The sequence below is a fragment of the Apodemus sylvaticus genome, chromosome 22 (genome assembly GCF_947179515.1).
Source record: "Apodemus sylvaticus chromosome 22, mApoSyl1.1, whole genome shotgun sequence".
NCBI classification, from domain to species: Eukaryota; Metazoa; Chordata; class Mammalia; order Rodentia; family Muridae; genus Apodemus; species Apodemus sylvaticus.
In genome coordinates, this window is record NC_067493.1 from 48,483,618 (window position 1) to 48,511,009 (window position 27,392).

Consider the following 27,392-nt stretch of genomic DNA (forward strand, 5'->3'; position numbering starts at 1 on the left):
ATGACTGACAGACAGTCCATAGGGCTGGGTAAACAGTAGGCACTTAATAATTACTCTTTGGGGGCACAGTATACACACACACATACATACACACACATGTATATACAGATGGACACACGCACACATGCACTAAATAAATATAATAAATTTGTTGTTGTTGTCGTTGTTCCAAGATAGGGTTTGTGTGTGTGTGTGTGTGTGTGTGTGTGTGTGTGTAGCCCAGCTGTCCTGGAACTCATCAAGATTCACCTAGCCTCTGTCTCCCAATGACAGGAGAGAGCTGTAGCCCCAGAGCCCAATCTAGCTCCTGTTAATCTCCCGTGTGGATGAAAGGGCAAACTGCGGCATGGCGATGCCAAACTGTACCCCGCCGAGATGAGGCTAGACACAGCCCCCCACCCCACCCCTGGAAAAGGAAATAGTGACCCAGGACCCACGTCCTGTCCACTGCCTCCAAATTTAGATTAGAGGATAGCCGCCCTTCCTGGCTGCTCTGTCTGTCCCTGTCGGGAGTGTGTCCTAGGCTGCTGCCTGGCAACAGAATGTGTACAGCTGGCTGCCCAGGCAACCGTGGGCTTCTGGGAGTTCCAGGCAGGGCAGTCCCTCAGCTTGTGCTAAGGTGGCTGGGGACACCTGTGCGGTAATGGCAGTGGCTTGGGAGGAGTATTTCCGGCTGGTCTTCGGAGAGAAGGTGCTCCCGTGAGTGGTCCAAGAGAGGGTGACTGGGGAAGATGGTGGCAGAGCGGGCAGAGCCCGCCCCTTCTTCCAGGGTCCTGCAGCCCCACTGGGCAGTCTGCGGGTGGAGTGCAAAAGTCCTAAGCGGATGTGTAACTCAGAGAGGTCTGCCCTCCAAGGTCTCAGAGAGCAGGTTAAAGCTGAGCTGGCCAGAAGCCGGGGCTCCACGCTTCTGAGATGACTAGCATTCTCCTGCCTCCAGCCTTGGCCGGGCATCTCACAGAGATGAAATCCTTGAACCAGGGTGGAAAGGGATTTTCTTGTGGGCTGCTGTCCAGCGGAGAAGCTGCGTTTTTAAGGATGTCAGCTCTGTAATGCATTGCCTGCAAGACCGTGGGACCTGTATCTGTCAAGTTGGGGCGGGGCGTGGTGGTGGGGGCGGGTAGACCCTTCTGATGAGGAGCTGGGCTGCGAGCCTGGTTAAATGAAATGTCAGGCTCTCTTTGACCCCCCTCCCATCACCCTTCCCCGGGAGAGCCGGGCTCCCACAGCCAGCCTCGCTTGGACCACTTCCCACAGAGAAATGCTTCCACTTTGTGTGGTCAGAGCAGGAACCCGTCCAAACCATCTCACCTGGCCATTTTACAGCCACCTCAGAGGGACATCCTTCCAGCTGCTAAGGCCACCTTCACCCCTCTCTCGCCTGCCCTGCTCTGTTGGCTTTGCCGTCTCCTTTCTCCTTTGATTCCTTCGACGTACTCAGGTGCTTTACCCAGAGTCTGAGTGTTTCTTAGCCATTCCGTTGGCCTGGATTCTGTCCCCTAAAGTTGTCAGTACAATGGTGTCTTTTGATCAGAGAGATTTTCTGACTCCATGTTGGAAATCACCTCTTGGGCTGGAGAAACGACTCAGCGGTTAAGAGCACTGACTGTTCTTCCAAAGGTCCTGAGTTCAAATTCTGGCAACCACATGGTGGCTCTCAGCCATCTGTAATAAGATCTGATGCCCTCTTCTGGTGTGTCTGAAGACAGCTACAGTGTACTTATATATATATAACAGTAAGTAAACCTTAAAAAAAAAAAAGTAAGAAAGAAAGAAAGAAAAAGAAAATCACCTCTGGTCTACTGACTTTTGTTTTTTTTTTTAAATTAATTTATTTTATGTATATGAGTCTACTGTAGCTTTCTATTGACTCTTCTATCCCAGGGCTCACTGTGACCGGGTAGTGTTTGGTATTAGTGTCCATTTTAGCTGTTCGTGGTCCTCAGGGGAGTACAGCTCCAGGAATATGGGTTTCTGTCTGTCTTCTTGATGGGTGTACCCTCTGTGACAAGGACATAACTTATGAACAAATTAAAAACCCTGAGCGCCGTCCCCGCGCCCGCCATCCTAACACTCAAGGATCAAGAGTTCAAGGCCAGCTGGACAGAGGTGGTGCACGCCTGTGATCCCAGCACTTGGAGGCAGAGGCAGGCAGATTTCTGAGTTCGAGGCCAGCCTGGTCTACACAGTGAGTTCCAGGACAGCCAGGGCTACACAGAGAAACCCTGTCTCGAAAAAACCAAACCAAACCAACCAAACAAACAAACAAAAAGTTCAAGGCTAGCCTGGCCTACATGAGACCTTTTAAAACAAAAGCAAACTGACTCTATAGGTAGCAAGTGGGCCATCTCAGGCACACCCCGGGAGTCTGCCCCCTCTTCTCATTAACTCCTCCCCTTTGGGTCCCTTCAGGAAGCCACTGGAGCAGACTGGGGATGGCAGTTCTGCCTTGCAACTTATATTGGAGAAGAAGTTAGAGCTAGCGACTGCAGACCAGGGTTTGCAGGCCCAGAAGAAGGTGAGCCTCAGTTGCTAAACGTTGAGGGTTCCTCAGACACACACTGGTGGTGTCCAACATGGGTTATGCAGTCTAGGGTGAGTCTACCCTGATCTCCGATGCCCTTATCTGTCAAAGGAAGATGGTGTGCGGAACACTTGGTACAAACCTGTGTGTGTGTGTGTGTGTGTGTGTGCATTGAGCATCTACTGCCCATTGACCTCCAGGGTTTCGCAGTCTGGAGAGGAAAATAGGTGTCAGGGTGGAGGTTGCTGTGTGGGAAGGCACTGGCCAAGGGCTGTCAGACTCTAGCGAGGAACCTCTACTCACCAATGGAATGGGCTTCCTGGAGGAAGACTGTGTTCAAGGACAAAGCTCAGAGTCATGGGGCTGGAGAGATGGCTCAGCAGTTAACAGCACTGGCTCTCACAGACGATTCCAGTTCAAGTTCCTGCAGGCATATCAGGTGGCTCCCAACAGCCTGCAACTCCAGCTCCAGGGGGATCCAGCGCCCTCTTCTGGCCTCTAAGGACACTAAACTCACATGCACACATCCCTCCCCTAGATACACACAATTTAAAACATAAAAATACGCCGGGCAGGTGGTGCATGCCTTTAATCCCAGCACTTGGGAGGCAGAGGCAGAGGCAGGTGGATTTCTGAGTTCGAGGCCAGCCTGGTCTACAGAGTGAGTTCCAGGACAGCCAGGACTACACAGAGAAACCCTGTCTCGGAAAACAAAACAAAACAAAACAATTTAAAAAAACCAAACCAAACAAACAAACAAAAAAAGCTCAGGGAGTCAGGTAGCCGGAACATGGAGTGTGTAGAAGAGAGGTTGGGGCCCGGGGGGAGGGGGAGGAGGGGATAGACAGATACACTAGCATTCGGAAGGGCACAGGAAGGGGTTGTGTGTGAGCAGGGGAGCAACTGCAGTTGGGAGTATTAGGTGAGCAGACACATACCTCTAACTGGATCCTACTCCAAGGAATTCCGCAGCACAATGCAGTCGGTGAACCAGCGCTGGACAGAGCTGGAGCAGAAAGGGCAGGCGCTAAAGGGCTCCGTCATCTGCTTTGACAAACTCCGGAAGGTCAGTGGAGCCTGAGGGCTGGAGGCAGGCTGCAGGGTCTCCTGCTTGCCAACTTTAGAGTAGCCCCTAAGTAGGAAAGCCACGTGGGTGATGACGGGGTGGGGGTGGGGTGCAGATCAGGTTGTCAGGAGGCTCAATTCGGACCTCGAATCCTAGCACCGGGTGGCTTAGAGCGCAAAGGTTGTGGTTTGGTGGAAGCTGAAGAGCACGGCAAGCCCCAGAGTTCTGAAGCTTCCCTGACAGCCACCCTCCTTCCCAGGAAACTGAGACCCGGCTTGCGGTGCGGAAAGCCGTAGAGGAGCGGCACAGAACGCGCAACCTGGACGGAGAGCTGCTGCGGCTGCGTGCACAGCTGAAGCAACTGCGGCTGCAACGTGCAAGGCTACAGCGCAAAGTGCAGCGCCTGGAGCCCTGCGCGCGCGTGCTGGAGAGCGCCCTGGAGCTGCGGCCGGTGGTGAGCAGGGCTGAGGGCCTGGGAAGCGCTCTGGTCCAGGGCGGTGCACTAGTTGAACTCTGACTGTATGCAAGAGACAGCACTCACTGAGCGCTCACTGAATACTAGGGACCTGCTTTGTCCTCCAGGCACCCCCTAAATCCGGTCAAATGAATCCTGTTGTCCACCCCGTTTTACGTGTCAGAAAAAGTTGCAGAAAGTTTATTAGCACTCAAGGTCATGATGTGAAGCAGGTGTGTGTGTGTGTGTGTGTGTGTGTGTGAGAGAGAGAGAGAGAGAGAGAAAAAGAGAGAGAGAGAGAAGAAGTTACTGGTGACAACATGAGGACAGACAATATTATAAATTTTATTTATATTATTTGTGGAAGGTTAGATTTTTAGAGAGAAATGTATGTGTGTCTTTGGTTGGTTTATTGAGACAGGTTTGATTGATTTGATTTGATTTTTTAAAAAAATGATTTATTTTATTTTATGTATATGAGTACACTGTAGCTGTACAGATGGTTATGAGCCTTCATGTGGTTGCTGGGAATTGATTTTAGGACCTCTGCTCCCTCTGGTCGGCCCAGCATACTCCGGCTCGAAAATTTATTTATTATTATAAATAAGTACACTGTAGCTGTCTTCAGACACTAGAAGAGGGCGTTTGATCTCATTATGGATGGTTGTGAGCCATCATGTGGTTTCTGGATTTGAACTCAGGAACTTCGGAAGAGCAGTCAGTGCTCTTAACCACTGAGCCACCTCTCCAGCCCTTGATTTGATTTTTGAGACATGAGACTATAGCCCAGGCTAGTCCTGAACTCCCTACATAGCCAAGGCCAACCTTCAACTCTGGGGGGGGGGGGGCGGCGTTGGTTTGTTTTAGTTTTAGTTTTGGTTGTTTTGTTTTCCTGAAACAGTTTTTCTCTTTATAGCCCTGGCTGGCCTTGAACTCAGAGATCCACCTGCCTCTGCCTCCGGAGTGCTGGGATTAAGGGCGTGTGTGTTATCACGCCCCTACATCAACTACTTTTCTACTTTACACTTGTGCTGCCACCAAGCTCGGCTCCATTGGGGCGGGGCAGGGCGGGGAGGGGGCGGGGGTGGGTGGGGAGGAGCGGGTGTTGGGGATTGGGGGTTGGGGGGATGGAGAGGGGCATTGAGACAGAGTCCCATTCTGTAGCCCTAGCTAACCAAGTACTCGATCTGTAGTCGAGGCTGGCCTTGAGCTTGAGGCAACTAACTCTCCTGCCTCAGCCTCCCAAGTGCTGGCATTCCAGGCATCAGCCACAAAGTTCTCCCAGTCAAAAACAAAGTAGTGTCACCAACAAGCCGTGGCGCCTAGTTAGTTCACTAGGTTTGATCACAGAGGCAGGAAGGACATGAACAGGGCTCAAATTTTTACACATTTCAGAGCCTGAGATGTCCCATGGCACACCTAGCCTGAGGACGCCCCCAGGGTGTGTTGGCAAGCCAGGTGGGCAATGGAGGAAGATTGCAGGCCATGTGAGACCCCTTCTTCAGTTTCAGGAGGTTTCCGACCTGGTGGCGCGCTTCGAGAGCCTGGTAGACACACAGGAGGCACTGAAGCTGGCCGAGCAAAAACGACAGGTGGAGATGGAGGAGACCCGCGCGAAGCTGCGTAATCTGCGGAAAGCGAAGCAGGATGAGATGCTCCGTCTGAGCCAGCAGCGTACGCAACTGTGCGCGCGGCTGGAGGCAGCGCGCGAGCTCACACAGCAGTGGGTGCGCATCCCCCGGGGACCCACCCGCTGTGCTAGCCAGGGGGGTTGAGGCAAGTACTTTCACCACTGGGCATCAGAGGCAGTGCTTGTCACCGAGAACACCTGTTAGGCAGATATAGGGCCTCCCCGACCCTAGGGCCGGGTCCCCGTTCAGTGGCGAATCTGGGCGTGCGTCCCACAGGAATCCAAGTGGACTGAAATTCAGAACGCAGCATCGGAAAAGACGCTGCTCCTGGGACGCGCTAGGATGGCTGTGCTCAACCTGTACCAGCTTGTTCGCCTGAAACGGGGTCGGAAGCAAATCCTGGACATGGAGGACATAGAGGGGCAGCTGGAGGAGGTGAGGTGCTCAGAATCACTCAGTGCTCCACACTCCTTTTGGGAAAGCCCACTGTTGGGACACCTAGAGGTTAACGGCCTTTTACAGGTAGTGTCCTACTACGCAGCCAGAAAACCACACTCAGTTGCTGGGGACTTCTACCCACCAGAACTGCAAGTGGACCAGTGTGTCCCATGCAGTGTCCATTAGATTCACTGAGGCCATTGTCCGATTGTGAGTTGCCCTGGTCCTTGGGATAACACATGGCAAATCCAGGAGGGTCTCAAGGTCATGTGAACCAGGCAGTCTTTGGCAGGGTCTCATCTAGCCCAGGTTTACCCCAGACTCTCTTAAGTAGCTGGTGATTCTGAACTCCCCCTTCTCCTGAGTGTTGGGATTATAGGGGTGCAGTGCCCTCTGGCTCAGGGCAGCGGGGCTATAGGTGTCCGTTAAGTTCCTATAGGCGAGCAATTGGCACAAAATGAAAGATGCTATGCCCGTGAGGGTACAAGGCAACACAGTAAGCATGATCCAAGGGAGACATGACCTGGCGTGGTGGGGGGTGGGACACCAGGCTGGCCGGGAGCCAGCTGGAAAGCTGTGAAGGGTCTGGTTAAGATTCATTTGGTGGCTGGGCAAAGTGGCAGCACACGCCTTTAACCCCTTTAACCCCAGCACTCAGGAGGCAGAACCAGGTGGAGTTTGAGGCTAGCCTGGTTTACAGAGGCCCTGACTCAAAAAAAAAAAAATCTGTGTTAGAGGCCAAGTTTGATTTGTACTTTACCAATAAACATAACGGTGGAAGACTTGTAGGAGGCTGGACTAGGCACTACCAGTGCCTCTCCAGTGAGGTTTCTGGGCCCGTCCCTGCCCTGGGCCTCCCTTTGTGGGGGTTGTAATCTGACCATGTCATCCCTGCCCCCAGGTGAAGCTGTTTATCGTGAGCGTGTCCGCCACACTGGCCAACTGTTCTGAGGCTAAGCCCGCAAATACTGCCCCCTAATCTGGCCAGGCGAATGGAGTGGGACCTGACGGACCAAGTCCCACATTTCTCGGTGTGCAGGCTCAACACAACTACTCTCTGAATATCCTTTCTCCTGGGGCAAGTTGGAGCGGTGGTGGCTCACGCCGTTGTGAGCCTTCCACAGGACACTTCAGTATGAACTCAAGTTAAGTAGACAATGGGGTTGACAGCTGGGCTGGTCACTCCATCTACAACAGGCTGGGGACAGGCCTCTCCCAGCTGGCTGGGGGCATTGGACAAGCTCAGACAGGACTGGTGCACTCCAAGATGGCCACTTGCTGTGGATCTGAGCAGCAGGTGACTATTGGTACCATCTGCTCTTCGGGCCCAACAAGGTGGTCTCCAATGTGTGTGCCTGGCTGCACTGGGGGCCCAGCTGCTGGAGGATGCCTGACACCCCTCCCCTTACCCCCAGAACCTCAAGCAAGAGGTGGAGAAAGCCACCAGCAGAATGGAGGACCGGAGGGATGGCGCAGGCTGGCTCTCTCTTCCACATGCAGAAGGCCAATGTGACCACAGCCTCCACCCCGCAGCGGTCCCGAGCTGCCTCCAGTGACTGGATCCAACCTCATCTTCCTCATCTCAGTGGCCAGGAGGGACACACAGCTGAGACACCTTCTAACATCTGAAGGAAACCACACTCTTGGTCTACTAGAGGCAGTCAAGTTTATTACATTAAAACTCAATACTGGGTTAGAGGCATCCACATGGCCCTGATCTCTGAACCCTGAATGCATGGAAACAAAAGCAGCTGACCTGCAGGCTCCGGACTTGGTCTGCCTGCTTTGCATAGCTAGACTCCTATGCATCCTTTAAGAGCTCACCCAACATCCCAGTCAAAAGCAGCCGTTGTTTTCTGTGGCCATACGGTACTGCTCCTCTAAGAGCAGCTCCTGTGGAACTGCTCAGCACAGGGAAACATGTCCTTGATATCCACACCCGGGCTACTAGGAAAGCCCGGGGCTGAGTCTGGCTCCTTACATCCTTTTCCTCATCTTGCCCTTCCTAGAGGGAGCACCCCGGCCAAAGGCGCTCTGGCGCAGCTCCTGGGCGCGGCGGCGGTTGCGTGCTGAGAGCTGCTTCAGGCCCCCTCGCTGCAGGAAGCGCTGCTTCTGGGCTTGACGACGCTGCTTGAGGATCTGTTCCTTGGTCTTGAGTTCTGAGCGCATGCGGCCTGTGGGTACACCGGATGTTCGGGGCTGGGATGCACCTGTCAACACAGGGATTTGGGGGAGCTCAGCCTTCGGCTCATATCCATCCCTGAACCTCACCGTGCCTGACTTTCTCCCTATTTCACCACCACCTGCTCTGCCCACCTTGACTACGACCTCGCTTTCCACCTCTGCGCGGCCCAGGGCCTCGCTGGTTGGATGGCCCTTCTTCCTCGGAGTCCCGGTCATCAATTTTCTGCTTCTGTTTCCACTTCTGGTAGCTAAAAGCCTCGTTAAGTAATTAACAAGTAGCACCCAAGAAGGGAAAGGCCTCTTATTAGGGGGATGATGAGAAAGCCACTCAATCCTATCCTAGACACAGCCCGCTCCTATAGAAGCAGCAGCTGAATGCCCGCTACCCGAGGCAGCTACTCCTATAGGAGCAGCAGGACACTCGGCCCCGCCCCTAGACGCAGCTACTCCTATAGGAGCAGCAGGACACTCGGCCCCGCCCCTAGAAGCAGCCCCTCCTATAGGGCCCGAACCAGACATAGCCTCTTCTATAGGGGCTGCAGCAGGAAGCTGCCTGGCCCCTCCACAGCCCAGCCTCTCAGGATACAGGTCGCGCTTGTAAGAGCTGCTGATAAAGCGGCCACTCTCGGTCTTGATCTTTTTCTTGTCCTCTTGGCCTGACTGCCCCACAAACCGCTTCTTCTTCCGGTCCCTGAAATGGAGATGGGAGGTTCCACTTTGAGGAGCCCGTTCCCTCCCTTATCGGTCAACTGCAGCCAGCCAGCAGAGGATTAAAGGAGAACAGCCAGCCACCCCAGGTCTGCCCTGGACACTCAGTTCCTCAACCACCCCTTCACCTTCCCTGGACAGCCCAAGTCTCAAAAGGAGCATGGGGGTTGGAGACTCGGGGCTCGGTCCCCACAATATATTCGAGCCCCGTGTGTATTGGGGGAGCTGCATCAGAGTCCTTGTGGGCAGAGCAGGTACGTGGCCGGCCAGGAAAGGCCAGCTACAAACATGGGTATGGAGCAGGGAAGGAGTCGCCACCCTGCTGAGCAGTCAAAAGGGGACCCAGAAGGCCAGGCCAGGGGCGCAGGGACCGACCACTCACCACTTGAGCTGCTGCCGGCCCCGGTTCATGTTCTGCGCTTCATCCCCCATCAGGTCAAGGACCGCACCAGCCACCTGCTGCTCGAAGGCCCCTCCGGCCGCACTGACTCTCAGCCTGCAGGTGGTTCGTGTGGGAGATTGATTCATGGGGCCCGGAGCCTCTGTCCACCCCACGCTGGGCCCGAAGTTCACACTCACCCCTGCTCACTGTCGAAATCCTTGGGTCGGTAGGGGACATAAAACTCCTGGTCTCGCTGGCGGGCCTCCTTCCTCCGCCTCTTGGCTTCTTGGTTGGGTCCTGGCCTAGGCCGTTTCTGGCCCACAACCTCTGTGAAGACACCCTGGCAGGCAGAGGCCCAGTGTCACCCTTGTGGCCTTGAGGAGCCCCACTAGAACTGAGGGCAGGACTTCCCTTTTCCTCTGCCAGAAGACATCTCCTCATGTCCTCACCTGCACGCACGGCGAACCAGCAGTGCACCCGGGCAGCAGGGGCGGGGCTGATGCAATATGCCACCACGCCCCTCCAGCCCAGATCTAGCCCTGACTGCACTTGGTACTGGCTCCTCCTGTACAAATAGGTTGCACCTAGGGTTTGGAGACTGGGCCTTCACAACTGTGGCTGTCCCTGCCTTGCTGGGACAGAGGGATGGAGTGGAGGGGGAGGAGGGACGGCTACCACGGGGGTGGGGGGGATACCACCCTCCAGCCCCACCTGCTGGGGCATCTCCCCCACAGGACCTCAGGCTGAACCCTTAACCACAGCCCAGGCCACAACATCTGGGAAACGAGCTCTGTCTTTTTTTAAGATTTTATTTTTAGTGGTGTATGTATGTGTGTGTGTGTGTGCGTGTAAATACACGGGGGTGCTGGATCTCCTGGAACTGGACACACGGGCAGTTGTGAACATATAACGTGGTGCTAGGAACTGAATGCCAATCCCGTGACAGCAGAAGGCCTCTGCTGATTTTGAGACAGGGTCTCAGTATGGAGACTTGCTGTCTACAGGCTGGCCCTGACCTGACAGAGATGTACAAGCCTGTGCTGCCCACGTGCTGGCATCAAAGGTGTATGCCAGGACAGCCGGTGGAACACGGGCTCTGAATTGCTTAACGGCTGACCAGCTCTCTGGTTACCAAGACAGAACCAGGCTGTAGCTTAGGCTAGCCTCGAACATGTAGCTGTCATCCTGACTTCATCTCCACACCCCTCTCCTGCACTGTAAGCTGAGACGATGCCCCGCTTCCACGGATGGCATGGGGAAATGGGGCTGCACCACTGGCTGTCCCTAGCTGTGTGTCCCCCAGCGCCAGCTGCCCCTGCAGTCCATACCTCCACAGTGTCAGCCATGTCCTCCTCTTCCTCTTCCTTCTGAGGCAGCTCCTTCTGGGGGACTGGGTTGGATGGGCCTTCCTGCCTTTCCTGTCGCCCCTGCTGGAAGCTGGCAATAGCTTTTCGGTCCCGCTGCCGCTTGGCACGCATCATCTGGCTACTTGGGTCCTTGCTGGAGGCATTGATCTCGAAGATGGTCTGCAAAAGAATACCATGTCTACTGATGACTAACTACCCACCTACCCCAGCCCTACCCCAAGCCAGCTGCAACCTGTATGCATGTTCAAGTCTTCACTGTGGGAGGTGGGACCCCAGACACCAGTAATGCACAATTAGAGGGCTGCCCAGAGAAAGTGGGTGTCTTGCACAAGGCCACACAGCTAGGAAAAGCCAGAACCCGGACATCATACTGAGGGGACCGGGCTTTGAACCAGTGCTTACTACTTTATCTGTGTCACTCTGGGTTTGCACTGGTCACCTGGTGGGCCCTCCTCGTCTCTGTCTCTGAACCCCGCCCACTGCACACGCCTGCCCACAGCTACTCAGGAGGAATGAACGGGCAGGGAGGATCACGGCTGGGGACGGAGGGCTCTTCAGGCCTCAGGAAGACAGAGAACCAACCACATCCCTAAAGGGATTCAGCCCATCTTTGAGTGGTAGGAAGTGGTGGTGACCTGCTGCCAAGGGTCACAGGAAGGCTCCAGAACAAGGGAAGGGCCTATGAGTGGCACCTGAGGAAGCTGTGAGCTCACAAGGAACCCTCCCTGTCCCGCCCCCCACTCCCAGTGTGGCCCTGGGTCCACCACTCACTGTGCGTGTGCGATAGTTCTTGATGCTGTCCACCAACCTCAGGCGCTGGAGCTCTCCCTCCTCAAAGCACGAGCCTGCAGGGTCAGGAAGTGCATGAGGCCAGGCTGGGCTGGGCCGGGCCAGGCCACCCCCGCCCCTCCACCCTGCCCCATCTCACTGAAGAGGGGGTGCAAGCCCAGCTCTGCCAGGTCCAGCGCCTTGGCTCTCTTGACGGATTCAGGCGAGGGCGCTGGCCGCGAGCGCACATACTGCTGCTGGGCGTTGTTGGCCACGCGGTGCAGGCCCTGGAGGTCCAGGGACGCCTCCATGGCGGTCTGCAGGCTGCTGTCCTCGTCGTCCACTACACTCTGTGGCACCCGGCCCAGCACTCCGTCCCTGCCAATTGCACCTGCCAGCAACAGGGCACCCTGAGGAGTCGGCCCACAGTCTATCCCTCATGGCCTATGGACACTCAACCAGACCCCCACTCTGGCAGCCACAGCCCAAGAGTAACCCCAGCACCCAAGGCCATCCCACAGACGCCGGTGGCTACCTCCTGGGGAGTGTAGTCAGACCCAGCACCCATCACCCGAAGCCAGACCACTGCACCCCTGCCTGCTCATGACCGCCACGGAGTGGGGGCCTGAGCCCTGTCCACCTTCATCTCACCTGAGGGCTCCTCATGAGGCCGGGCTAGGGTGACAGAGCGGCCCAGGAACAGGTGTAGGTCAAGCAGGTAGGGGACCTCATCTGGGGCCACCAAGGAATACGCTGTGCCACTTCGGCCTGCTCGGGCCACACGGCCTGCGGGGGAGAAAAGTTAAGTTTCAGCCAAGGGACCCCAACTCCCTGAGGGCTAGAGCTAGGCCAGGGCCTTTCCTGAACTGCTGTCCCCACCTACAGGGTAGGTGATCAGGGGTGGGCACAGGTTGGTACTGAGTGACCAAAAGCGGGGCAAGTACCCCTTAGCACAGGACTCAAAGTCGTGGGCCCTCCCACTTTGGGAAGATTTTCCCCCAAGGAATAATTAAGACTGCAAATTCTCGAGGGGCAGTGGTGGCGCACGCCTGTAATCCCAGCACTTGGGAGGCAGAGGCAGGTGGATTTCTGAGTTTGAGGCCAGCCTGGTCTACAGAGTGAGTTCCAGGACAGCCAGGGCTACAGAGAAACCCTGTCTCAGAAACAAAAACAAAAAACAAAAAAAACAAAAAAAGGTTTGGGCTAAACTTCTGAAAGGTCAGAGGACTGACTGGCCAACGCGCTGATGACCACCAGGGAATTGCAGAGCTGAGGACAGGGAGCCCCACCTGTCCCACCACTTGTTTGAACAATAAAGCCTGATGGGCACACAGCCAAGCCCGCTCATTTACGTATTCCCAGTGGAACTTTCCACTTAGTACTGTAGACTGAATTAGCTACAACAAAGATGGTTCAGTGCAGCATGTAGAAACAGTCACCCCTTTGGCCCTTTACTGCAAATGTGCCACCATGAAGGAGGACGTCACAGTAAAGGAAAACGTGTGTCAACGCCAGAGACCTGAACAGTGGCAGCTGGTGGGAAACAGCCCAAGAGGACCCCAGCAGAGTGTGGGGTGAACCGCAGGTGTCACATGTCAGCTAGGCTTACTGTTTGTGACAGTGTCTACATAGCCTTGGCTGGCCTCGAACTCCTGATCCTCCTGCTTCAGCATTCTAAGTGCTATGACCACAGATGTGCCCTGCCACGCCCAGCTTTCTCCCTTGTCTCCCCTCATTTGCAGGTTTCAGCCGGAATGGTCCGTCATGTGGCACCTGAGGAATTCCCCTAGTAGCTCTGGAAACCCCCCAGACGGGGAACCAGCTGCCCCGAGAGCAAAGGAGACTTGGAGATGGCAGGCAGCCACCAGCAAGGTGGGGCTCTGGGCCCCACAGCAGGAGACACGGCCAGGGTCTCCTGCAGGCCTTACAGCGAAGTGTCAGGACACAGACGCCTGCCCAGCAGCTGCCCCATCTCTGCCCTGCAGACGCGCATGTGAATCCAACCACACAGTCACACAGAGCACACCTCTTCCCTGTGCCCTGCTTCACTCCCATGCGTATTTTAATCTGTCTGCATTCACGAACACAGAACACAACTTGGTCTGCTGCAGTTTGCCCAGCATGAGCGACACCGTGGATTCTGTCCCCAACACCAAAAGAAAGGAAGCTCTGGGAGCTGAGGGATGCCTGTCGGGATCCACCTAAGGAACATTACTTAAGGCCTCAGTTTCTCCAAATTCCCAGCTGCCAGCACGGTACAGGGTCCCCCACCCCACCCCCCCAGGCCACCCGTGCAGCCGGCTCCTCACCCACTCGGTGCAGGAAGAGCTTGCCCTTGGCAGGGAAACTATAGTTGATGACATTGTCCAGCAGGGGGATGTCCAGGCCCCGGGCGGCCAGGTCCGTGACGATGAGGGTGGAACATTTGTTGTGTGTGAACTTGGCCAAGTTGATCTTGCGGGCCGTCTGGTCCAAGGCACTGTAGATATGGGCGCAGGTCACGCCCTGGCCCGTCAGCAACTGTTGAGAGCCAAGGTGGTGAGGTGGGGAAGCTTGGAGGAGCGCGGGCTGGAGGTGGGGCCTGGGCCAGGGTGATAGGCACTGTGGGTCTGAACTGCTCCCTGCATCAGCCTAAGAGCAGTGCCTGCCACCTCCCAGTTCTGCAAGGCTGCTGGATCCTGTGTGACCATGGGCAAATTACTCAAGCTCTCTGTGAGGGCCTCTCAGGACTAAGTGGTTAATGCACCATTGAGAATAAGCGAGCCCGAAACACAGGAAGCCGGTGAGAGCATCGACTGCTCTCTCCATGTTACTATTTCAGTCTCAGACGCTGGGGGGTGGGGGGCACCGTTAACATGTCGGGTAAATGAGACTCAGGCACCCGTGTGTCCTCAACAGCGCCCAGGTGTGCCTATTGGGGCGAGTCTGGCTAGGCAGCCCCTCCCCCAGCCTTCCAGGCTGCTGGGACTCCCCAGACTTGCATCTAGCTGCGGGTCACACAGGTGTGAATAGACAGAAAAGAAAAAGCCAAGGGCACGCCACCCCGCTAACATGCTCGCATTGTGCCTAGATGCCAGGCACGTAACAAACTGGAAATTCACCCCAAAAGATCCAGGTCCACTGGGAGTTGCTGCAGATGATCTGGACAGAAAGCCAGACAGGCGAAAATCAGCTTGGGGGTGCTGACAGTGGCTGCACCCTCACAAATGGCTTGCCAGTGTCTTCAGATGTCAGCGGGTGGAAAAGCCCCACCCAGGCTCATGGGCGCTCTGTTGCCGCCCTCTGGTGGCCTCCCTTGGAAGTGCAACTCTGGGTGCCGGGTGAAGCTGGTGTGAGACCTCTTGGGTTTCTCCATCCCAGAGTCCAGGTAATGGCTCACCTCTGTGAGGTACTCTGCATGGTGCTTTGTGGCTACAAACACCACGGTCTGGTCTTGGGGCCGAACGACATTCTGCAGCAGGTAGAGGAGCACGGCAGCCTTGGTGTCCTCACGCACAAGGAGGAAGGAGGTCTGTGGGGAGAGGGATGGACGTGGGCTCTGGGCCATGGCTGGCAGACCCTGCCTGAGGAAGGGGCCCAACGCTGCCTACCTTGAGCTGCTCATTCAGCTTGGCGTCTACATCCAGGCGGATGAGCACAGGCTCTGTGAGGCCTGTGGGGTGTCGGGAGAGATTGCAGGGGTCACAAAGAGGAGGCCCCCAGCCCCCACCCTGAGTCCAGCGCCACGCCCCACTGGCTCACCAGCCCGTGCAAATTCCACCAGCAGTTTGGGCAGTGTGGCCGAGAACAGGACCGTCTGGTGGCCCCCAGGAAGGCGGCCGATGATCTCCTGCAGCTGCTCGGCAAAGCCCATCTCAAAGAGCCTGCGGTGATAGGTGGGCGGGGAGGGTCAAGAGAGGCGCTCCTACCCTAACGAGCTTGGAACCCTGGCTGCCCTCACCCCAGGACCCCTGCCATGTGGTAGCGTCAATCTTCCCGTGTCTATCTCTCCACTGTAGGGGAGTGAACTCAGCCTTACGCGTCCTCAGCGAGCGCTCTCTACTGCCCACAGTCAGCATGGTATGGAACGTTCTTCTCAGTACTAAGACGGAAACTTACGACAACTACCATAGGTGCCCAGGGAAGAGTCTACTCCTACATGCATTCCTGTCTCCCATGGCCTCACCTCTCTCTGCTTCCTGGGCTCTGGGGACAACCCTGACAGTTGCCGGGGTACACCCGTGGTCTCACCTGTCTGCTTCATCAAAAACCACATACTCCACACTCTGGAGTTTTAAGTTCATCTCCACAGCCACGTGCACCAGCCGTCCAGGGGTGGCGATGATTCTGGAAGGAATACAGGCCAGGTCACCCCAGGCCCAGGGCCACCACCACAGCCCTCAACAACCCCCTCCCTGCCACTCTCTGTGAAGGGACCCCAGAGCATCACCTCCCATCAACAAACTCACATGTCGGGGTTCTCGTGCAGGGCTGCAAACTGGTCTTCCATTCTAGGGGGGAATCAAGGGCAGCCTGAGACTCAGTGCTTTTGGGTCTGCCCTCCCCACCCCACAGCCAAGCATCCCACACCCCGCCGTGGAACACACACTACAGGTATGGAAGCGAGAAAGGCTTACTGGGGAGACACTTAGCCAGGGCACTGCCCCCGACTGAGAAACCAGGGAGAACCTCAGACACAGGCTTCCTCTCCAGCAAAGCGCCGCCTAGTGACTCAGCCTGGAATTGCCAGCTTCACCTAGAACCCTAATTCCCCTAGGGCTAAGTGTCTGTTCCTGTCTTCCCATGAATCCCTGGTGCAGCCGCAGAAGTGGGGATCCTGGCTCCATGTAGCTTGGGGAGGCTGGGCTTTCTGACAATCACAGACTACACCCCTTGGAGGGGGCTAGAACACAGGAACAGGGCAGTCTAACCCCAGCCTCAGCACCCAGACAATGACGTACCCTGTATAACCAAAGTCTCGCCAACACTGTAAGCTGACGGTGTGTAAGATGTCCCTCTGCCCCGGCCCTGTCCCAGCTTCCACCACGTGAAGCCCTGGCCAGCTTGTCTGAACACACGGAGTTGTTGTAACTGACTAGCAACTCAGGCCCACAAAGGGAACCCACAGGGGTGGGCCTGCACAGGGAAGCTGGGCGTGGGGTAAGGAGGCCTTACTTGTCTCCTCCCAGGACCAAGGCGGTCTTGAGGCCGGTGAACTTGCCTAGCTGTGGAGAGAGGCAGGCAGAGGGGTCAAGGGCCGGCGGGGGCCAGCTGCTCCGGCCTCCTCCTGGCTTCCCACCAGGCCCAGCCTCGCATACCTCTTTAGTGAACTTCATGGTCTGCAGGGCCAGCTCCCGGGTGGGTGAGAGGATGAGGGCCCGAGCCCCCGTCTGTGCACTGCGTGCCTTCAGCCGCTCAAACATCGGGAGGAGGAAGCAGGCCGTCTTGCCGCTGCCCGTCCGGGCCATGGCCACCACATCCTTGCCATCCAAGATCACGGGGATGGTCTGCCAGACACAGGATGGAGGCACTGTCAGCTCTGGCCCCAGCATGGCTGGGCACGGGTGGGCCACAGGCCTATCAGCACACCTCCAGGAATGAGCACCCCAACTCCTGTGTTAGGAGACGCTGCCTCCCAAGTTGGGTCTCCACCTTGTCTCGCATGCAGCTAGCGTGCTGGGTGGTGATGATGGGTGCGTGTGTGCCGCCTGGGCAGGCCCAGCTCTGCGGGCCCAACCGTCTCCCCTCACAAGGGCTCAGCCGCATGAGCTTTAGCCACAGAAGACAGCAAGCAAGATGGCAGCTGGGCCCAGCGAGAGCTGTCACACGGCCGGTACTCACAGCCGCCCTGCTGCTCCTTACCTTCCTCTGGATGGGCGTTGGCACCTTGTAGCCCTTCTTCATGATCCCCTTGAACACAGGGTAGCTCAAGCCTAGGAGAGACATGGGCGTGGTCAGGGGCTGCGGGCCACAGCAGCCACCAGGACTATGCTGTCCACCGACACACAGAGAAAAACAGAAAGCAGAAAACAGAAGGCTAAAGGAGAAGACGACGCTAACCCGAGGCAGAGACGCCCTGCCTGATCCCTGTTGGAGTTCACTCACGCCAATATTTCTGTCCAAGACAGGGCCTTGAACTTGTCTCTGCGCTGCCTGAGTGCTGGGATCACAGCCTTGGGCCACTCCGACAGCTGTGACAGGGATGGGTGTTGGGAGATGGGGCCAGTGTGGGTAGGAGAGTGGCCCTTGGGGATCAAACAGACCCGGACCGAGGAGCTGGGAACCGACAGAAGGCCCAAAGACCAGTAACCAGTTCTACCTGTTGTCTGGTCAATCCTTCATCTTCACCATGGCCCCATGTCTGTCTCGGCTTGATCCCCTCATTATCGAGAGTCAGCACTGTGCTCTTGATCTAAACAGCCGTCTTCATCACTTCTCTGAGTCAACTACTTGGTTTCTTTACTCCATTCTCCCAAGGCTTTTGTCCTTATTGATTTGTAAGAACTCTTTACATATTGTAGATAACCTTCTGTCTGTCCCTTAGGCTGCAGGTATTTTTTTATTTTGTTGTGAGACAGGGTTTTATTATGTAGCCTTGGCTGCATGATATATATGCCAGCAGCTACTCACCACCATGCCCAGCTCCTTTGTGTTGCTATTAAAGCTCATTCAGTGGGCACCTCAATCATTGCCCTGGCAGCTACTGTTTGGTCAAGAGCAGAACACTTGAACTGCACTTCCCACACAAGTGTCCTGACAGCACTGCATCATCCTGTGGCTGTCTCTTCAAGGTTGTCCTCTTATCCAACACGGAAGCCTCTGCCACCTCCTGCGCCTGCAGGGGTGAGCCCTTTCCAGGCCTGCCTCAGTCCCACCTGACACCTCCCATACTTCCAGGTCTACGGTAGACATCAGTAGCCAAGAGGAGAAGGCACGACGTTACCCCCCCCCCCCTCAACCCTCACGGCCCCAGCAACCCAGCCTGTTTACCCACCCATGGACTGGAAGCCTCCGGACTTCTTCTTTTTCTTGTTCTGGGCTCGCACCATCTCGCGGGTGTCGGGCTCCACGTCTGACACGCACTCTGAGGTAGGGAATGAGGGCAAGGCTCTGCCAGGGCCCAGCTGTGGGGAGGACAGAGTCGGCTTCACTCCAGTTCTGACAGACCACATGGTGGCAGCCCCAGAAGCTGGGCTCGTGAGCTCTCCTTGGGTCAGGCTGGGGCAGAGGTGCAGGCTAGTTCCACAGAGAGGCTGGGATGCGCTGTGGAATGGCCACAGCACCAGCTGTCCCGGAACTCACTCTGTAGCTCAGGGTGGCCTCGAACTCAGAGCCCCGCCTGCTTCTGCCTCCCGAGTGCTGGGATTAAAGGTGTGCACCACCACTGCCTGGCTTCCTGTTTCTAATTTTTTAACAGCAATTTATTTCTTTTTTCTATTCTTTATAAAAATTCTGATCTCACTTCATGGTTCAGGTTAAGACTCCCTCTGGTGGTACCAAGGACGGAACCCAGTCCCCTGCTCATGAGACAAAATCCTACCACTGAACTATATCCCCAGCCGTCTTCTTATTCTTTATTTTTGAGACAAGGTCTTACTAAATTGTCCAGGCTAGCTTTGAATTCCACACGTAGCCCAGGTTGGCCTTGAACCTGCAATCCTCTGCGCCTCAGTCTCTTATGCAGCTGGAACCACAGACCATCAGATCTGACCTATTTCTGCTCCGTTCTTAGTTTTCATTTTGAAATTATTTAATTATTTCATCTGTCCGAGACTCTAAGCCTGCTATCATGTAGCTATAAAAATAAGATGAACCCAGATTCTGTAACCAAACACCAGGGATCTGATGCTGCAAGCTGACCAGCTATTTAAGACGCCCTGTTTGGTGGCTGCTATGCTGAACAACACAGACACACCATTTCCTTCAATAGAGTGCTCACTAAGCACAGTGCTGTCTTCCGTGCTGTCCTTTAAAAACGTATCATTACTGCAGTGTGCATGTGCACACATGGAGGCCCAAGTATGTGGTAACCATGGCCGACTTTCAAGAATCAGCTCGCTCTCTCCACCCTGGTGACGCAGGGTCTCTCATTTCTGCCGTTGGTGCACTCCTGGAGAGCATGCCTGTGAGCCTCTCCTCAATTCTCCTGCCTCCACTTTCTGGGGAGGTTGGGGTGGCAGACACATGTTTCGCCTGCATAGATTATGGGCACCATATGCGTGCAGTACCCAAGGAGACCACAAGATGGCGGTGGATTCCCTTGGAACTGGGTGAACTGAGTCCCAATCCGCTTTTACATTCAGCCTTGTAAGGTAGGTTCCAGGGATCAAATCAGACCATCAGGTTTAACAGGTAGGTGTTTCTACCTCCTGGGCCACCTCTCTGATTTCTCAATCTATTTTCTGGCTTAAAAAAAAAAAAAGGTTTTAAGCGTCTTTGTATAACTTTTCTGTTTCGCTTTTGGTCTTTTCCTGACAGGGTCTCCAGTGCCCAGGCTGGCTCTTTGAACCCCCAACCCGCTTGCCTCCACCTTCGGAGAGCTGAAATGGCAGGTGGGTGGCTCCAGAGTCAGTGCCTTCACTGTACTCCTTTTGATGACGTTCATCGGGTGCCTTTTAGATTCTAAAACTTCAGAGAGAGGCGATTGTATAACTTCTTGCGGGCCTTAGAAAAGAATGTGGTGGTACACATCTGTCATCCCAGCAGCAGGGAAGCAGGAGGATCAAGAGATCAAACCTGGGCTGGAGAGATGGCTCAGCAGTTAAGAGCACTGACTGCTTTTCTGAAGGTCCTGAGTTCAAATCCCAGCAACCACATGTTGGCTCACAACCATCTGTAATGAGATATGACGCCCTCTTCTGGTGTGTCTGAAGAAAGCTACAGTGTACTTATATATAACAATAAATAAATCTTTGGGACAGAGCAAGCAGAGGTCCTGAGTTCATTTCCTGCAACCACATGATGGCTCACAACCATCTGTACAACTACAGTGTGCTCATAGAAATAAAATAAATACACAAATTTTGAGAGAGAGAGAGAGAGAGACAGAGAGAGAGAGAGAGAGATATCAAACCCATCCCTGTCTCCTCCTGAGTCCAAGGCTGCTTAGGGCTACACAAGACCCTGCCTGACACCTTAACATGATAGGCAACGGCAGTCACCCCAATAGCCTCAGCATTCAGGAGGATCTCTGTCAGTTCAAGACCAGCCTGGGCTACACGGCAAGACCCTATCTCAAATCAAAACATAAGATGGGCGGTAGTGGCTCACGCCTGTAATCCCAGCACTCTGGGAGGCAGAGGCAGGCGGATTTCTGAGTTCAAGGCCAGCCTGGTCTACAGAGTGAGCTCCAGGACAGCCATGGCTACACAGAGAAACCCTGTTTCGAAAAAACCAAATCCCCCCCCCCAAAAAAAAGAAAAGCCATAACAAGTAAATAAAAGAAAAATTTAAAAAAGTTAATATAAGGCCAATAACTCTCCTGATGATTGTTAAGCTTTGCTCGTTGGGTTTTTCTTACTAGTTTAAGCATTCTGCTTGGGGATTCCATCCCTACCCCTTCTCCCAAGTTTGAAGATAATTAGGCCAGGATGACTTGAAATAACAGAGGCATGCCTAGCACAGCCAGCGCCCTGCCCAGACTAAAGGTGGGGGGGCAGGGCGGGAAGATGAAAAAGGCTGTCCCCACTGATCCTAAGTCGACAGACTAAGCACCCCAGGCAATATTTTGGTTTCACTTCACTGCACAAAGATATTGGTTTTTTGGGGGGGTGCTTTTTCAGTTTTATTTATTTATTTTTGGTGAAGGATAAGCCAGCTCAATGGTATAGTGTGGGCTTGGCTGCTCTCCCAGACATGTTTACATCAGGTGTGTGACAGATCTTTAATAAGCATGTGTTTCCCGGATTTGAGAAGCTTTGGTTGTTGTTTTTTCGAGACAGGGTTTCTCTGTGTAGCCCTGGCTGTCCTGGAACTCACTCTGTAGACCAGGCTGGCCTCGAACTCAGAAATCCGCCTGCCTCTGCCTCCCAAGTGCTGGGATTAAAGGCGTGTGCCAACAATGCCCGGTAAAATATTCAGAAATGATGGTAGAGCTCTTCCCAGCTCACTAGAAAGCCAAGTGTGGCCTTGAACTCCTGATCCTCCACCACTCCTACCCTGGGAGCTAAGATTACAGGTGTGTGCCACACACCAGCTTTTATGTGGAGACGGCATTCAAAGCCAGTGCTTTGCACACGCCAGGCAAGCGCTGTACCAGCCAAGCGACATTCAGAGCCCACAGGCTGGGTTTTGACTTGTAAAAAAACCTCTATGAGCAGCTTATGTCTTACTACAGCCTGTGCCGGGTTGGGCCTCAGCAAAGTCCTTGGCCTGAACCACGTGTGCAGCCTTGTATTTGCCAATGAATACCTGCATTCTCATGGCCTCTAGCAGTTTCTGCACATTTACTGACCACCTAATGGGTGCAGCTCATTGACTGAGCTGTGAAGGAGAAATCGAACAGTAGATATACCCGCTCTGCTCAAGGCGATGGGCGTCATGAACCGTAGGCTTTTCTGCCCCACTTGGTGCTTACACCTATGGCCCCAGGTGGATAGATACAATTGGAACCAGACCATTCCCAGTTTCAGTCCTGCTGTCCTCTCTGACAGTGCTGGTGAGCCTTGCATAAAGCACGACAAAAGTCCGTAAACACTAGTTTAGTGTAAAACCGGCTTCTCAGAAGAGTGGTCGGCCACTCCTTTTAATTTTATCAGCTAAGACCGCCCCAAACTCAGGCCGACCTTCCGCATTTGCACTTTCTATTGGCTGCTTAAACTGGATCCCGCCCCCCACGCGAAGGGACCCAATGAGGGCCCGCGATTAGTGAGACGGACAAACGGAAGGGCGCAGGCCGAGAGCCCGAGACCAGGGACCCCACGCTATTACCTTCCGCGCCCGAGCGTCATCCTCTGCCTGAATCTCGAACTCGCCATCCTCCGAATCGCTGTCGCGGCCCTGGGAAGCCCCAGTTCGGCGTTTCCGCAGCCTCTTCTTCTTCCAGGGCGCCATGGCGGGACGTGACCGCGCGCTAGGCCCCACGCGTCTGCCGGCAGCCATGCGGGCCGGGCACTCAGACCCGGAAGAGGGCGGGGCCTTCGGGGCGCTTAGACTGCGCGGGGGCGGAGCCTGTGGGACTAATGAGCCGCATCGGGATCCAGGCTTCACCCGTAGGGTGGAGCCTGAGGGACCAATCAGGTTCGCAGGCACGGAGCGCAACGTGGCTTGGCCAATGGGCGAAGCCAGAAGAACGAACCAACAGAACGGGGGCGTGGCCTAAGTGTTGTATCTGGGGGGCAGAGGCGGGGCCTGAGGGACAAACCAACTAGTAGGGGCGGAGTGTACCAACTGAACCGTGATAGATGCCTAAGGGACCTACTAACTGCGCGGACACTAAGCTCTAAGGGATGTGAAAACTGTAGAGAGATTAGAGCCCGAGGAACATAACAACTCAAGGTGTGGAATAACTTGAGGAATGTACCAACAACGCAGGGGCGGGGCCTAATGGCTGCACATTCAAGAAGGGGGTGTGGACTGTGGAACGTATCATCAGCGCGGGGGCGGGGTGTAGTGACGTACCAGTGCGCAGGGGCGGGGCATCGCTCCGGTTGCCCAGCACGGGATGCGTGTGGCGCGTGTAGCTGTGGGGCCGCTGCGGATTCTGTGCTATGAGGGTATCTGTGGCAGAGACGGAGCTTGCTGGCCGGAAGCTACAGTAGAAAAAGCACCAGGCATGGAGTACCCGTGACGCCTGCGCTTTCAGCTTTGTAATCTGTCTGGTGCGCGGTACTCCGCCGTTTGGAGCCTGAACTGTACTCGGGAAAATGGATTGAATTTGAGACTGGTTGGCGAGGACTAGAACGTACCACGTTTACAAAGCGCCTTGCACCAGGTAGGAATGGGGACGATAGTGTCGTGGGAGCCCCTTTCCCTCTTCCACCATAATTAGTTTGTCTGGTTGGTGCCACTCCCCTGCACGCCCGCAGTTGTACTATAAATATTTGTTGAGCATACACTGTAGGGTATAATTGTCTATTTACTTATTCATTAAGTATTTGCTGACGGCATTTCCCCCTGTCTTCGCCACTAAAAAGACAGGAGTGCCTGCTTAGCTCGCGGCATGCACAAAGCAGGGGGTTCGAACCCATGCATCTCAGACGCCAGGCGGTCGCGCAGTTCTACGTGGGAAGTAGAAGCGGGAGGAGCCGGAGTTAAAGGTCATTCTTGGCTATATAATAAAGTTTAATATAATGAGTTTCAGGCCACCTTGGACTACGGAAACCGGGTGGGGGATGGGCAAGAAAGTGAAGCATTTCCAAGGTGCCCACTAGACAACAGTCATCCTTTGAGAAGAAAACCAATCGCTTTCCCTCAGCAAGAAAAAGCCCTTTTGCCCTTGGGCTTGTTATTCCAAGCTATTCCTCTTACTTGTCCCTGATCATAGCTCACTCCGACCCCTTGCACAGGGAGCCCTCGGAGTCTGAGGCTGACTGGCACAGCATACTCGCTGGGCAGCGCAAAGAACCTGGTGGGACTGGCCCAGCGTCAGAATGCAAGCCCTCCATCTTCAGCACCGCAGCCCCAGCAGCTACAGGGTCAAGGCCAGCGCATCCTATGTGGATGAGACCCTGTTTGGCAGCCCGACAGGAACCCGGCCCACTCTACCAGACTTTGACCCACCCTGGGTGCAGAGTCGGAACAGATCCAGAGGAGCCGGCCCAGGACCGCCGAAGGTCTCTCCAACCAAGAAAGTCTGTGAGTCCCCCTCTTCCAGGGGCAGTACTCCAAACCTCACCCCAAGGAAGAAAAACAAATACAGGTGAGTGGGGGGTGCACTCCTGTACTGAGGCTGGCTGTCTTGGTCCCTTTCCTGGTTGCTATGATAAAATAATTCTTGGCAGAAGAAACTTGGTCGAGAAAGGGTTTATTCTGGCTGGTGGTTTGAGTTGCCCTCTGTAGTTATAAGAAATTGCAGCAGCGCGGGGTGGGGACGGCTGGGTCATGTTGCAAGTTTGCTGCTTAGTTCTCTCTCTCTCTCTTCCTTTCATTCATTCCCAGGGCATCTGACCCTCCCTCCCTTCTGACATCCCAGCCGTGTGCAGCTCACACCCCACACGGTGCACACTGGTGTGTTTGCGGGCACATGCGCATAAACACTAGTACTGAGGGGAAGGTCTGTCGTAGGCATAGCCGCCGGCCAGCCTGACATTGCTGGTTCCTCTCTGCCGCTCTCCTCCCTGGTGATTTCAGATCCTGCCAAGTTGACAATTGGAACTGACCACCAGAGTAGCCAACAGGCCTCCTGGGACTGCGTGCTGGTGACCTGCTGTGTGGCCATGGGCAAGCGCCTTGATTCTCGGAGCTGTGCATTTCCTCATGACATGTGGGACAAGTGTCCCCATTAAATGAGAGTGGGGGTAGCCTTGGCACAGCGGCCGATGCTTAGGAAGGTCTCGATGACGGCTGGTGTGGACTGGTGTGGCCTGGTGAGATGGCTCAGTGGGTAAGGGGTCTTACCTCGAAAGCCTGGTGGCCCGTGATTGCTGGAACCTTCGTAAAGGAGGACGAGAACTGACCCCACAGAGTTGACCTCTGACCTCTCCACTTGTGTGCCACTACCTGCATATACACACATATACACACCATGCACACGACAGTAATAATAGATTTAAAAGAAATTTTTTAAAGGAGATTCTTGAGAAAAAGATTTCCTTTGATTCAAGCAAAAAAAAAAAAACTTGTATCTCAGAGCTGGAGAGATGGCTCGGGGTAAGAGCACGACTGTTCTTCCGAAGGTCGTGAGTTCAAATCCCAGCATGCACATGTTGGCTCACACCCATACGTAAAGAGATCTGACGCCCTCTTCTAGTGTCTGAAGACAGCTACAGTATATTATATAACAAATTTTTTCTTAAAAAAATTGTATCCCTGCTGAGCTCATATAGACTTTTCTGGGGAAAAGTACATTTGTTTTTGGTTGCTCTTGGATGGGAGGGGCGTATACTGGTAGAGGTCAAAGGACAACTTGTAGGAGTCAGTTTTTCCTTCTACCATGTGCACCCTGAGGACTTGGCTTGGCCACAAGCACCCTTGCCCACTGAGCCATCTTGCTGGCCCACACTCCTATGGAGGTTTTTGCGGTCCCTGAACAACAGCATCTGCTGCTTCTGTGTTTGTGGCACTTGATGGACCTAACCAGTCCATTCATCTGGAGCTGAGCAGAGTCAGGAGGGGGTCTGTCATGTGACGCCTGAGCCTTGAGCGTGTACAGGTAGATATTCACAGGGGCGCCTGGAGTGATCTACCCTGCTCTCCCCATGCCAGTTAAAGGCCGTATTGGGAGTCCTGATGGTGGGGCTCCTAATGAGGTGCTCCCCTCCCCAGTGTGTCCCTCTCTCCTTAGAAGAGAGAGCGAGGCCCCCAGCTGCCTCAGACGGACACCTGTCGGTGTGTTAAAGACTGTTAGTTAGGCTTATTCATGATTGCCGGGCAGGCTCTGCTGCTTCCGAGGGGCGTGGCCCCAGGTCACCACGCCCTTCTCTTTTCCAGGTTGATTGGCCACACCCCGTCCTACTGCGATGAGTCTCTGTTCGGCACCAGCAGGCAGGGGTCTCGGACAGCCGTGGAGGATGCCGCCAAGCTCCGGACCCTTTTCTGGACCCCACCAGCCACCCCCAGGGGCAGCCACTCACCTCGCCCCAGGGAGACCCCACTGCGAGCCGTTCACCCAGCTGGACCCTCCGGGACAGAGCCCGGAGTGGCCACAGGCTCCCGGAAGGTGTCCCAGGATGGGTTGGGTGTCCCCCGCCCTCTGGGACAGAGGCGTTCCCATTCACTCACCCACCTAACTGTCCCCAGCACGGGGCATCCGGCGTCCAGTGCTCCCCAGACCAACGGGCCTTGGAGTCCCCAGCCTTCCATATCAAGGGCGACTGTCCAGAGTCCCCTGGTCACTCCCAAGGTATGCTCAGGCAGTGTCTCAGGGCCAGCCACCCCTCGGCGGGGGACCTGTCCCCGCAAGCCAAAGCCTCCTTGGAAATGAGATTGTTACCAGGAATGCCTTTGGTTCAAAGCTAGGACTCGAGCTCAGGTAGGGTCCTCTGGAGACAATGGTCCCCAGGGCCAACAAATGCTGGAGAAGCCTCCAGGGGGCTCCATGGTGAGGATGGGTCATATTTTCCTTAGTCCCCACAAGCTCAGGATGTCCCCAGCCTTCTCTGACGGGTGTTTGGGGTCTTTGAGTTGTCTCCTAGCTGTGTCTCAGCCGCCTTCTGTATTGGTGCCAAGTCCTACCCAGCTCCCTGCAAAGGATTCAGTTCCTACAGGGGTCTGGAGGCCTTGGGGGTGTCCTGGGCTGCTTATGGACCCCAGGGGTGGAGCATGGGGAGACGTTATTTTAATATTCATGTATTTATTCCGCGGATGAAATGTATTTGTATCACTGAAATGGTAGTGTGTTACTTTTTCCCCCTTAAGTAAAGGCCTCGGTCAATTTCAACAGACGTGAACCAGACAATGGGCGATCAGAGGATGTGATTAGATGTGACAAAAATGTCAGTGGCTGCTGAGGTCTGAAGACCTCAAGCAATGCTTTGTCTGCCCAAGGCCTGTCTCAGTCCTTCGACTCCACCAGTAGGTTGGTGGGCGGTTCTTGTCACCCCTGGACAGAGAGTCCTTTTCTAGCAATTGTCTTGTTAGGGGCGGGGATATAATTCATGGTAGAGTGTTTGCCTAGCATACAGGAATGGCCCCTGGATTCAGGCCCCAGCAACCTCCACCCCAACAAAACAGCAGGGCTTAGTGATGAGTCTCACCACTGTCTAGGGGTAGGCCAGGCCCGGGGACACCTGCAGA

At 55.0% G+C, this 27,392-nt stretch overlaps 3 protein-coding genes across 5 annotated transcripts; 2 read left to right on the plus strand and 1 right to left on the minus strand.

The window, feature by feature from the left end:
- The first annotated feature begins 643 nt into the window (after positions 1–643).
- Positions 644–7,089, plus strand: Cfap73 (cilia and flagella associated protein 73). Its single transcript, XM_052167645.1, has 7 exons — positions 644–699; positions 2,410–2,515; positions 3,483–3,587; positions 3,847–4,041; positions 5,547–5,768; positions 5,949–6,107; positions 7,012–7,089. Exons 1-7 carry the CDS (start codon positions 644–646, stop codon positions 7,087–7,089), a joined length of 921 nt encoding a protein of 306 aa, XP_052023605.1.
- Positions 7,090–7,759: 670 nt separating this feature from the next.
- Positions 7,760–22,643, minus strand: Ddx54 (DEAD-box helicase 54). Its single transcript, XM_052168010.1, has 20 exons — positions 22,428–22,643; positions 18,493–18,622; positions 17,361–17,431; positions 16,817–17,005; positions 16,674–16,723; positions 15,968–16,009; positions 15,750–15,845; positions 15,261–15,382; positions 15,110–15,171; positions 14,899–15,030; positions 13,829–14,039; positions 12,171–12,305; positions 11,680–11,910; positions 11,523–11,596; positions 10,713–10,910; positions 9,582–9,724; positions 9,385–9,498; positions 8,881–8,985; positions 8,427–8,542; positions 7,760–8,320 (listed from the first exon to the last, which is right to left on the minus strand). The coding sequence occupies exons 1-20, from the start codon at positions 22,596–22,598 to the stop codon at positions 8,088–8,090; spliced, it is 2,625 nt and encodes an 874-aa protein (XP_052023970.1). The 5' UTR covers positions 22,599–22,643; the 3' UTR covers positions 7,760–8,087.
- A 496-nt stretch (positions 22,644–23,139) lies between these two features.
- On the plus strand, positions 23,140–27,036 carry Rita1 (RBPJ interacting and tubulin associated 1). Of its 3 annotated transcripts, none has more exons than XM_052168622.1 (3): positions 23,140–23,430; positions 23,983–24,357; positions 26,088–27,036. In XM_052168622.1, the coding sequence occupies exons 2-3, from the start codon at positions 24,089–24,091 to the stop codon at positions 26,578–26,580; spliced, it is 762 nt and encodes a 253-aa protein (XP_052024582.1). In that variant the 5' UTR covers positions 23,140–23,430; positions 23,983–24,088; the 3' UTR covers positions 26,581–27,036. The 3 variants fall into 3 exon arrangements, with proteins under 3 accessions (XP_052024582.1, XP_052024581.1, XP_052024583.1); XM_052168621.1 differs by having other exon boundaries at positions 24,005–24,357; XM_052168623.1 differs by lacking the exon at positions 23,140–23,430 and adding an exon at positions 23,629–23,755 and having other exon boundaries at positions 24,005–24,357.
- Positions 27,037–27,392: the final 356 nt, after the last annotated feature.

Excerpts from the sequence above, each read along its gene's own strand:
- Ddx54 (XM_052168010.1), bottom strand. The coding sequence starts at position 22,598 with ATGGCTGCCGGCAGACGCGTGGGGCCTAGCGCGCGGTCACGTCCCGCC. Across the intron at positions 18,623-22,427 it reads ATGACGCTCGGGCGCGGAAG|CTGGGCCCTGGCAGAGCCTT; the intron begins GTAATAGCGTGG and ends TCCTCCCCACAG. Across the intron at positions 15,846-15,967 it reads CTGCACGAGAACCCCGACAT|AATCATCGCCACCCCTGGAC; the intron begins GTGAGTTTGTTG and ends TATTCCTTCCAG.
- Rita1 (XM_052168622.1), top strand. The coding sequence starts at position 24,089 with ATGCAAGCCCTCCATCTTCAGCACCGCAGCCCCAGCAGCTACAGGGTC. Across the intron at positions 24,358-26,087 it reads AGGAAGAAAAACAAATACAG|GTTGATTGGCCACACCCCGT; the intron begins GTGAGTGGGGGG and ends TCTCTTTTCCAG.
- Cfap73 (XM_052167645.1), top strand. The coding sequence starts at position 644 with ATGGCAGTGGCTTGGGAGGAGTATTTCCGGCTGGTCTTCGGAGAGAAG. Across the intron at positions 700-2,409 it reads TTCGGAGAGAAGGTGCTCCC|GAAGCCACTGGAGCAGACTG; the intron begins GTGAGTGGTCCA and ends GGGTCCCTTCAG. Across the intron at positions 2,516-3,482 it reads GTTTGCAGGCCCAGAAGAAG|GAATTCCGCAGCACAATGCA; the intron begins GTGAGCCTCAGT and ends TCCTACTCCAAG.